At 34.8% G+C, this 11992-nt stretch overlaps 1 protein-coding gene across 2 annotated transcripts in view; it reads right to left on the bottom strand.

Moving 5' to 3' along the window:
- Positions 1-257: 257 nt before the first annotated feature.
- Positions 258-11992, bottom strand: part of TLCD4 (TLC domain containing 4) — a 29357-nt gene continuing 17622 nt past the window's right edge. For both annotated transcript variants that reach the window (XM_074832549.1, XM_074832548.1), the window contains exons 6-7: positions 9885-9958; positions 258-6861 (exon numbers count right to left, since the gene is read on the bottom strand). In XM_074832549.1, coding sequence (XP_074688650.1) covers positions 6546-6861; positions 9885-9958 — 390 coding nt within the window. In that variant the 3' untranslated portion in view covers positions 258-6545. The remainder of the gene's footprint in view (positions 6862-9884; positions 9959-11992) is intronic.

Raw genomic sequence — 11992 nt, 5'->3', positions numbered from 1 at the left:
ATCCCTCACCCCAGTGATGTCCTACACAGAATTTCAGCCTTTAAAAGTCCAGCCACCTGAACAACAGTGAGGCTCAGACTTTATACTCCCTCACCACCTTTTTTTAAAATAAAAAAAGACACAGCATGAAATTTCAAGATAACCATATAAGCTAGTTGTTTCTGAACTGAACCCAAAGAAAATTGTTCTTTCATGATGCATTCATTATAGGTACATAAACTTTTACCATATTAAGAAAAAAAAATTCACAAATAAGAAACTGTGTTCCTTTCCTTTATTATGAAGTGCCGATACCTTGCATACAACATGCAATTTATTGCTTATTGACATTATTGCATATATCAAAGGAAAAAAAAAAATCAGCCAATATCATTTTATGCAAGCTCCTAAACTGCTCAATCAAAATATAGAAATGCTTTACAATATCACTGAAATGCAAACAAATAATTCAGAAATATTTTTATAATAAAAAGTAAATTTAAACCCCTAATACTTAATCATCTGCCTTACTAAGACTGATTACTTTTATCACTGACCTGAAGAATTGTTATATTGCATTTTAAAGTTCTTGTGCCATGATAAGGATTGCTATTTCAATTGGGCCACATTACTATTTGAATTTAATAATGCGATCCTGACATTTTGTGACAGTATTAGTATTTACTGCAAACCAGATTGTCAAAATTTACCAGAAATCAGTCCAGCAGAATTTATAGTTTTCATCCTTGCTGTGCACGAGTTAGATATATTTCTCAAGTTTCTTCTTAGACAGAAGATTATAGAAACATTTTTAAATTACAGATTCCATTACTTATGACTAACTTGTAACTCATTTGTTCCCAACAGTTTTTGTAATTTGGTTTTATATCAGGTTAGCTATGCTTACATGTTAAATTATTCTACGTATATAGGTATCTATCCATATTAAAGAAAACACTGTTTGGTATATGCATGCTAGAAACAAATCCAGGATATTTTGATGTGTGCATATTAAGTGTGCAAATTATATAGGCGAGCTCATGATTAGCCCTTTTCCTCCTTTTCCCCCATCATATGATGGATTTCTCTTGTGAAACTGGAATAGGGTTACAATAAGCAAAACCAATATATTTTGTATTGCATTCAAAATGTTATGTTCTGTATTACAGCCCAGTATTAATATTTAACTGTTTCTTTCAAACCAGGCAAGTTTTTTAAAATATCAAAATTTTAAAACTTGGAAGACAATTTACATGCAACATGTTCCACATGGGTGCAGATTCTCGTATAGTTAAATATTTATAGGCTCATAAAAGCATGTCCTGCCCACAAGACAAGTACAATGTTTGACATCCCACACAGATTAAAATAAAGATACGCTAAAGAATATTTTATTTGCTTTTATATTTCAATTTCAATAAGTAGGAGGTTATAAATAGCACACTGAAATCATTATATGGTTGATACCAAGCCATGCTGAACTCTTCATAATTCACTCTCTTAAAGACATTTCCTTTACAACTAGATTAAAAATTTATATACATCATTATAATCAGACACCCCCTCCGTGCAGGACATCACACAATGAAACTGATCTCAGAAGTTTTGCCAAAATATTTCTTATACCAAACAATACCATTTATTCTTCATAGCTACCTTCCATTCTTTACTGAGCTATAAAGTGCTTGGTTATTATAAATAGAGCAAGAACATCAAAGGAGGTAGCTAGTAGAGATTTGTAAAGGATAAGAAACCTTACCAGGTATTACCACCTAAAAGTATGATTTGATGCTTAATCCCAGATCTCTAAACATCCCAAGCAGCATATCTTTCATCATCTCTGCCATAAAAAGAACTTTCAAGTTGCTTTCAGAAAATCCTAAGACCTTCACCTGTCCATCAAAGAGATTTTACCTGGGTTTGGATGAATGTTCATAAATATTGATCACTATTTCCATTTGACTGCTGTCAGGATCTCGGCAATGAAATACTGTTCTTTTTCCAGCTGTCAAATATATTCCACAGATGGACTCCACCAGGAACAAATCCTTCCTCATGAAGTTCTTTGTAGCCAGATAATATGTTGTACAGTAGGCTGTTGTACAGTAAAGAGGGCTGCCCACACTTTTCAGAGTCTTCTACACTTGCATTTTTTCATCTGAAAATGCTAGTCCCTTTTTATTTGCTTTACTGATGACTTTCACCAGCAGCCAACACTGCACCTGATCCTAAGCTGGAGTAATTGTCAAGCAGCCCTTTATTTTCCTCTGAATGGCTCAGCAGAAGCATCACAAAACAATTTTACAAACTTCTCTATTAAATGATCTTTTATGGAAAGCTTGTATGTACATAAACACACACAAGTCCAGGAGAGAAAGTCCTTTTCATACAGCAACCAACAACTGACAACCCATCTTATACAGCTTGAAAATTTTGAAGTATAAAGTTTCATTCTCCACTGTGAACAGAGATATAGAAATACCTAAACCCTTCTGCTACGTATCAGTCTGCTGTTGTCCCAACCACAGCAGTAGGAAGACATCTGGATCCCTATAGTTGTGTTCTCAAAGTCTACTCCACCTCTCCTCTTTAAACCTGCTTGAACGCATTTACTCACTTGTGGAAGCTTTTACTCTTAGGTTAACGTTAGGTTCTGCAGTATGAGTAAACTTCTCCCATAATTTTCTAAGTAGAGATGGAAATAATTCTCTGGTTCCAGACACCGCAATTAATTTTTTATAAATTTTAATACAAAATTTGGAATTGTCAAGAGTTTATACATAAAGTCAACTCCCCTCATTTTCCTGTGTATAGGGTATTTTAATTATTCTTTTTTAAGAAATTGAGTTATCAAATTATTGAGCTTACTCAAGATTGTATGTATTTATAGAGGTAGAGTAGGCTTCAGAGATGTAATTCTTACCACTGAAGAATGCGCACAGACAACCCATAAAACATCTCCATCGTGTAAGGCTCTTGACTTCATTAAAAACCACTGGAACGCTCACCAAGAAAATGAGTATTTGAAGTACATTTCCTCTCTGCAAGTACCGCATCCACAAATCAATTATAAAAGCAAAACTTTACCTACCATGCCCCTGTAGTAGTTCTGAAAGTGGTACTTACTCATCTTTTGATGAAAAAGTAAAGCCATAAAAAAGGGAAACTTGCATTCCTACATACAGCCTTACTGGTACAAACAGACTCTCCCATGACCATCGTGCTATTTTATGTCACCTGGTACTGAAGAATGTAAAAGAAAAAGGTATCTGAGCCATTTTTACAAGATTAACTTCTTGCATTTGGTTATGTCCATGGCAAAGACACCTGGCGACATACCAAGAGTCTGCTTTTACACTAGATGATGAATCTGTTAAAAATAGAAGTTTTATGCCACTAATAAAATAACATTACATTCTAAAGGTAGCCTTTATTACGATGCTACTTATCATGCATTTTCTTTTTTGCATAAAAAAGCAGAGACACAAGCTTGCAACATTAGATTTCATCAATATTTCACCACAGTTTTAAAATTAATGAAGTGCAATTGAAAAATGGATGCTGCAGCTATCTAATTTGCTGTATTATAAGCTTTTAATGGCTGGTAAAAAGTGCCCTATACTAATGCATTCAGTACATCACAACTTTGCAGCCTGTTTACTACAGTCCTTGCTGAATACACTAGTGTTAATAACTGTTTTCATTAGAAAGTTGTATTCTGACATATAGTAGATGCATCAGGACATAACTAACACATTAAAAAAAGATACTAGAAAATTTAAACCTAATGCATTGCAAAATATTGTTTTAATTACACTAATTTTGTACAGCAATCCAAAATATTACATGTTTTAAAATAATTACCTACTGCCCTTCCATTCAGATTGTTGCCCAAAGTATATTATGCAGGGGTTTGGTTTTTTTACAGTGTAGTTTTAGCATAATTTTATTCTAGCTTGACTTTTTTTTTCTCCTATCAGACATATCTATCTAGAAGTGAAGGAGATGGACCATTTTAATAAATGTTCTCCATTGAAAACAAAAAATTTAAAATACTGAAATAGTAAAGATCAATGCTAAGAAGGGGTGAATTTCAAAAAGTTTTCATGAGTTATCACCTTAAGAGTTGTTCCAAATCATCTTCCTTATCAATCTTTTTTTCATCCTACTTTCCAAGTAACAAAGGCAGACTTCTACTTTCAAACATATTCTCCAAAATGATGGAATTTACTCAATTTAAAATTTATTTTAGAAAGGAACAAGCTATTACAAAATAATTCCCTGATCTAGTGACTTTAAAAGCACAAGTATTTCATGTACACCTTTAAAACATAAAGGTGATAGAAACACAGAGCCTTTGTACATAGCCTAGATTTTGCATTCGATACACTGAAATCACTATTTTAAAAGATACCAGGTTCTGCAAATTAGTATAAAAGGGAGTCTTGTTTCTTTCAGCAAAGCAGGTCACAGGATCAGCTGTTAAAGACTATGGATTTACTGATACACAAATAAGGTACTGCGCTCTCTCAAATCATACAGGTAAACAGATCAACTGCCAACTTTCCCAAGGCATAAACAGATCTTTTGTCTGCAGGCTTGTGAAGTATTAATAAGCATGGTATCCAAAAAATAGAAGTATTAACAATCCTTGATATCTCCTTTAACAAGGCAGGATTGGGAAACAGTTTTGGAGAAAAGCCTGCCTAGTTAAACAGTGGAACTAGGCTTATAAAAGTGCATATTATGCTAGCCTAAACAATACTCCCTGACATCATTTTAACTGGGGAACTAAACTCATCGCAGCTGCCTTTGTTATAAGGCATTTCAGCCTACACAGTCCTCTCGGAGCCTTACAGACAGCCGATCCCTGGAAGAGGGGAATGCTGTGTCCCTCACCCAAGAGCACAGTATTGGGCACTCACACCTCCAACTACAGAGGGGAGAGTTCATGTCACCCAGCTTTGTTAGAGGGAACAGGACAAGAGAAAAACTAATTACCCTACACAGAGTAAGTATTCTATCTTTTTGTTTAAAAATAAATTGCTTAAACAGTCTGCTACAATAACTGGGATGTGCACTAAAGTACTAAGTGAAAATGGATACTTTTAGCACATCTTACCAGAAGATATAACAAGCAATGTCAAAAAACAAACAAAACCAAAAAAACAACCACACCAAAAAAGCCCCACACCGAGGAAAAAAACAGAAGTTAATCAGTCCCAATTCAGATATGGTTTAAAGTAAGTAAAACAAAACCGAACTACACACAAATAGAGCTCTCAAAAATCATTTTAAAAATAAAACAAAACCCAGAATTGCTTCAAATTGTATTATAAATTAGATTCTAGACTATTCCTACGTGGTAAGATTCCTCTCTGATGCCCTCCAAACCTTTAAGCTTGCAGAAGAAGGAACAGAGTACCTATTGAAAAATACACAGTTTGAAAAAATAAAATGTGTGCCTACAGAAGTGAACTGTCATTCTACAGAACTACCGTGTAGCTTTACAGAAGTTTGGCACAGTTAATTCAAGAATGTTTTCAGTTAACACCTCAGATTTCTCATGTGATTAACAAGCAAAATGTGACAAAAAACCTCAACACTTCATATCAAAAGGGTCATTTCTGTGATAAAGTATTACTGTAAGTTACACGTCACATATAGAGATGAAATGAATCTCTTTACAATTAAACGTCACATCCAAATAGCCAAGGGTTAAAAATACTGAGGAGAGTTGTAGCACTTCTCAAAGGTAGCAGCAGCAAAGGAAAAAAAACACTCCAGTAAGAATTATGCTGTTTCCACACATCATTTACCATACTAATTTATGAAAAAAATTCCACGGGCAATTTAGAAGATATACTATTGCATGTAGTCTAACACAGCAAAAGTGAATCCTTCCCATCAAGATCAGAGAATTTTAACAATTATTAAGATATTCTGTAGTCTTATAATACAGCATTTTAGATAAAATTATTTCATAAATTTCCCAAAATGGTTTGCATTCATATAAGGCAGAACAAAAAAGCGGTAAAAGACTTCACAGAATCAAAGCTACATTTTTAGCTTGTCTTGCAAAAATTAAAAAGTTGTCAAGAATGAAATCTTGATTGTTGTTCCTAGAGGAAAACATAGAAACGTGCCAGGAAACTGCACCATATCAGGAGTTTGGGGAGTTTTTCTGTTTTCTAAAAAAAGAGATGTCAGTATTCACTGGATTTATAAAACACATTAATCTGAGAAACCTGAGTGAAACACTTCGAACACACTGGTGGACAACAAGCAAATAACCAGTCTGCTCCTCTCTAATTCCAGTAGCTTGTAACTGCTTAGAACAGACACGTGGAACTCATTTGTGTGAGCTTTTGCTTCTATTCCTCAGTGGACAGGATCCGTAAAGCGTGGCCCTGGGTGTGCAGGCAGTGTGGCTAGGGAAAGAGTAAGGTCAGTATAGAGGTAATATCTTGTTTCCTTAAAAGGAGCATTCCATGTTAAAAATGTGCACTGTTTCAGTGAATCCAAACTATTTTCATAGCAGAAATTTCATTTTATGCATATGATTTCTAGTCAGATTTTCCATTTCTATGAGTTTTGGCTTCCTCCTGTCCAATAAGACAAATGACTTTGTAGCATCCTTTTGCAATTTTGACCATCCACATCACATTCATAACATCCAAGACAACACTTGAGATAATCCAGGCGCTCTGGGCTGCAAATCCTAATCTCTGGAAAGCCTCTGTTCCAAATGAAGAAATGACATGGCTGTAATATATAGGCATGACGGCAATCCTCACCACGAAGAACACAATTGTCATCAGCACACCATTGATGATGTTGGCCTTTGAAGATTTGGGATATCCCAGTATTTCAAAAAACCACCTGTAAAAGAAGTGTTCACAGATACCAGGCAGACTTGAACCCATCTCATTAAAAACAATTTTATTTCTTTTTTTAAAAAAATTAATAATTTCATTTGTTGATTGCTCCTACACCCTTATCATTTCTAAATTATTGCACTCTGTCTTGGTTTAGTTGCAAATTCTTCTGATTGGCTGCATTTTTTTTTCCCCACTTAAGCAGTGTGTGATATCCAGTACATTGCAGAATAACATGTAGAAAATCCTGATTTGAATTTTAAACCAGTTGACAACCACTGTGCACTTCAGTGACTATTGCATAATACACTATAATTCAAATTCTTTTTAAATGATAAATACAAATTTATTAGTTGTTACTATAGTTTGCACCAGCAGTCAACTAAAATTGTATTAGTTTACCTGAATGCAATTCTAGCATTGTATTTGGATACGGAAATCTAGATAGAGCTCTAATTTCCAGTTTCTCAGATCTGGGATTTTCTGACTGGTTCTGTTCAGCCAGAAAACAGAACTTCAGAATGAGGCACTGTAAATGGCACTGGACCATGTCACATCTAGCATGTTATGCAATGAAAAAGAAATCTAAAAACCCCCTCTCCCACTACTACTACCAGGTCATAAGCAGTCTTTAAAAAAAAAAAAAAAACAAACATTCTTGCATATTAATTCCTTAGTAGACAGGCAATAACTTATCTATTGCCTAAGCACACAGAACCTGTGGGTTGAATTCCTAGAAAAAGGAACAACAACCTCCTGTAATTCTTTATCATTCACACTTAAACCAGAATAAACACAAGAAAAATTTGTTCAACAATGGCAGGTTAAAGACAGGACCAGAGGAACATTATTTATATCACTGTATTCAAGATGGGAGACAGGGAGGGGAAGTGGAATAATGAGTTTATTTCCAAGAAGATATGAGGGTAAAACTATTTAACAAAATAACAGTTCTAAAATGGGGGGGTTTTTAAGTAATTTTTAATTTAATTACCTACAGATTACAACCTAGGTAATTATGGATATACTAAAACAATTTGCCAGACATCCACCTTTAACAGAAATACTCCAGGAATTCATTAAGAGTGCAACTGAGACAATTAAAATCCAGGCACTCGAGGTGGCAGTCCAGCCTAGAAGCAGGATACCTCAACACAGAAATACTTACTGGGATGATGGAGAGGGACCCGATATATTTGGTCAGACTAGCAATCAGAGCCTGTACTTTCACTGATATATACAATGCAGATTCCAAAAGTAATATAAAAAAGGTTTTTAAATATACTGCAATATGCCAATATAGGTAACTGGACATCTGTTTAGCAACATCCCTCTCCCAGCAAATTCCAAAAAATAAAGTCAGTAAATCACAGTTATCATTGCAATTCTACCCACCACAGTTCATAATTAATTACATAAATCCTGACAGTAACATTAAAAGATCTAAATGCTTGGCATGGAGACAACCTCCAATTAGATATCCCTAACAACACAGACAGGAAATACACAGACAGGTCTGAGATTAAAATACCATTTTATATTTTAATAATAGCTCTTTTGGTAATACTAAGAATGCAAACAAGAAACGTAATGTAAGTCTTATCATTATCCACTACTTACTATCTTAAGGGTCTGGTTCTCTTCAAATTTAATGAAAAAAAAAAAAAACCAAAAAGAAAACCATTCATGCACTGAGATGACATCCCTTAGTGCAAGGGACTTTATTATATCCTACAGTGATTTCTGTTTTTCTGAGAAAACAGTAAATGTCAGTATTCAATGACACATGATCTCACCATAGGCATTTTAAAAGTATAACATATATTACTTTTAGTAACCAGATGTATCATGATATTTCCTAATGCCACAGTCTGAAAGGTAAGCATCGATATAGGTACCACTTAACCCAGAATGAAATCCTATCATGGTAGAAGTCAGTTGAGAGAATGGCCATTCACTAGGACATGAATTTCAATATAGAAACCTAGGTTGTAATACCATCTTTTTTCATTTTCTTACTTTCCTCTACCTTGTATTACTATAACAAGTAAAGAAGTGTTTATTTACTCCTCAGTTTCTCTGTGCACATGGAAGACAGGCTACATTAAATTATAGTGTCCCATTCAACTGCACTTGCAACCTCTGGAGAGCTCCATTATCCCACCCTGCCCTCCTGTAAGTTGAATTTGCCAAGCTAATGTTCGAAAGGGATCTCAGCACAATCTTTTTTATTCTTAGAGATCTGAGGAATGCTACAGTCTCATTAAATATTTCAGAGCTTACAGTCACAATTTCTGATACAGCAGCAGTTCTAGTAGCAACACCATAACCAGAAGCCATGGCAGGCTTCCACTTTCACTAAGCTCTGCAAAAGAGCCTTCTGCCACTTTCTTCACTGATCACAAGTGTGAAGATTAACCATTCCAGACATATTTAGATGCTTTACTATTTTTCTAACTTAATTCTGGAAATTATTTTGAGCACTTATTTTTGAAAGTAAATATAGAATATAAATTTATAGTATTCTATCTATTTATATGCATATATTAATATTGATCTATGTATGTGCAGTACTGCAAAATAAACTTCAAATTATACAGGGCAATGCAATTCTGTTCTAGGATTCTGATGATAACGTTATCTTTTCCTGGTCCATGATACTAACAAAAATCCCTATTGAAAATGATGGCTTTATAATAATAATTAAACGACCATACAAAGGCTAGCAAACAATATTATATTTGTGAACTTTTTTGTTCAGTAGTTTCATAAAAATCTGGCCTTTCGTATGAAGGCTGGTCTACTCTAAAAAGGAACTCGGGGTGAATACATTAGTTACACTGTTGCAGCTATAGCAGCAAAAAGTTTTCATAGCAAAAAAGGTTTCTACATAGTAATCCTTACTTCAATACATATAAATTCCCTTTCAGCAGACATTTAACAACAAAAAAAACATTCTTAAGTGACAGAAATAATAATAGAGATTAAAATTTAAAAGAACTATGCAAAAATTCCCTAACCACTTACCGCTGGTTGACAAAAGGAGTGGAGAACTCTGCAAGCAGACGGAAGTTTCCAAAATAAGCCAACAGACCTTTACTCTGGTTAGCAAAACAAAACAGACATACAAAAATCAATCAAGATTTCACATCTACATTGTTAAAACCTTTAAGTACACACAGAATAATACAACATCCCAACTTCTTTATTAAAACTGATAGTAAGCAAGTTTGCCAGCTGTGGCAAACTTCCTTACAATTTCAAAATGAGGTTTACTACAAAAGCTGCAATTGTCCTTCAGTAGTTTCTTACTTTAAATAAATCTTTAAAAGACTTACAGTAGAGTGGCCATGGAAAGCTAGCTAGACTGGCAGAAGTAGTCATAGGTTATAATTATAATGATACTATTACTGTCTAAGAGGATTAGAAACATTTTGGATTTCTCAGTATTTAAACAAGCTCAAACAGAAACACTGTAAGCTAAAGAAAAATGTCCCTGAATTATTTTAGGAACATAAGTTGCCAAAGTGATGATGAATTCACAGCTCTTACTTGGCAGCAGAAAGGGCACACGAAGCCCTTTCTTCTCTCCTCCCCACTGCAGGGGAAACCCTTTCCACTAGCTCTGTTGCAGTCCCTGCCATGCCCTGTGGGTTGGAAGAAGAGCACATCTTCTCCGTGCCAGTATCCAGGTAACTGTGTGGTACATTTACACTGATACATGTTGTAACTGAGCACTTTCCTCCAAGTGACGAAGTAGAGCATATTCTCTGCCATATCGTTTGGTTGTGCTGGAAATAGTATCCCATTACACAATGGCTGGGTAAGCAGCAGTTTGCAGATGTAGAGATAAAAAGATTCCAGTAGGTCTCCTGAACAACCTACAGAGTGTGTGTCACGATTCCTTTTTCCCCCACCGAATGTACTAATACCCACTCCCTCAGGCATTTCATGTCAGTTTGCACTACAAACAGAAAATCTGCGTTCTTAATCAAATTCTCTCTTATCTTCAAGAGCAATTTTTGAAATAAGATACTTATACGTAACTTTCTCTGAAGATAAGAGAATGAGAGTAACACAGAGACGTCCAAGGGCAGAGCTGTATCCAAATAGTAATAACTGCTTTAAAAGAAGTTCACACTAACACTACACTATTTACTCCAGAAAAACTAATGAATCCTCTGCATCGGGAATTAGACTTGGTAGTGGTATTTTCATTTCTCTAATATTCAGCTCTAATTCACTTTCATCCATGATAATATTAGTAGATCTAATTGTCTTCAACCTGAAACAGAGTATTTACTTGTCAGTGTACTTCATCCCCTTTAAACCATTACATGGGAAATCTGACAGTAATCTGGCATCTAAACACTTTTAATATTGTAAGCCTGGGATTCACACAGTAGGCAGGGATAGAAATGTGGTAAATGAAGTAAATTGTATTTTATAAGATTTCTTTATTTACTGAATGAGCTTTTCAGAAGAAATTCAGGAGCATTATTCTGGAGGTCAATGGGATTTCTACCAAGTCACATGGGCATCTTTGAGAAATTCCAGCAGCAGCAGAGTAACTAAGTTAGTCTTTATCCTAGAACAGTGTCCCTCTCTTTCCCTTTTCCCTTCAATATACATATGCCACAGATATTTATAGATATATACAATTAATCATCCACTGTTTTCCCACCCAAGTAACATTAAACAAGAAGTCTCAGAGGATCAGTTTGTGTCAAAACAATTTTTTTTTAAAAAGGAATGAGAAAAAAACACCCTAGAAAAAACACACCCAGCTGATTGTCATACATTCACCAGAGTAAATCACTGACATATGGCCTTGCAAATACAACCACAAGCAGAACATAACCACTTGAAACTAATTCCAACTTCCCACCTACATATTCAGACTTGTGGTTTTATTTTAAACCCTTTCTATAACCCATGTGAAAAGCTCCCCTGTCAAAGTCTCTCTACAGCAAAAACTGAGAAGAGTTTTAATTTCAGCAGCTGAATAAGTTACAGATTTTTGTTGAAGGACTGTTACATTGAAAAGGCATGCACTTACCACAAATGACTGATAAAACCATTTAGAAAGTAATGATGATTGAAAATATAAATAGGCCTTTCACAAAGCTAATACA

Source organism: Strix aluco, chromosome 8 (assembly GCF_031877795.1).
Source record: "Strix aluco isolate bStrAlu1 chromosome 8, bStrAlu1.hap1, whole genome shotgun sequence".
Taxonomy (NCBI): Eukaryota; Metazoa; Chordata; class Aves; order Strigiformes; family Strigidae; genus Strix; species Strix aluco.
Note: the sequence above shows the minus strand (reverse complement) of the source record. Positions and strands in the feature narration are given on the sequence as shown.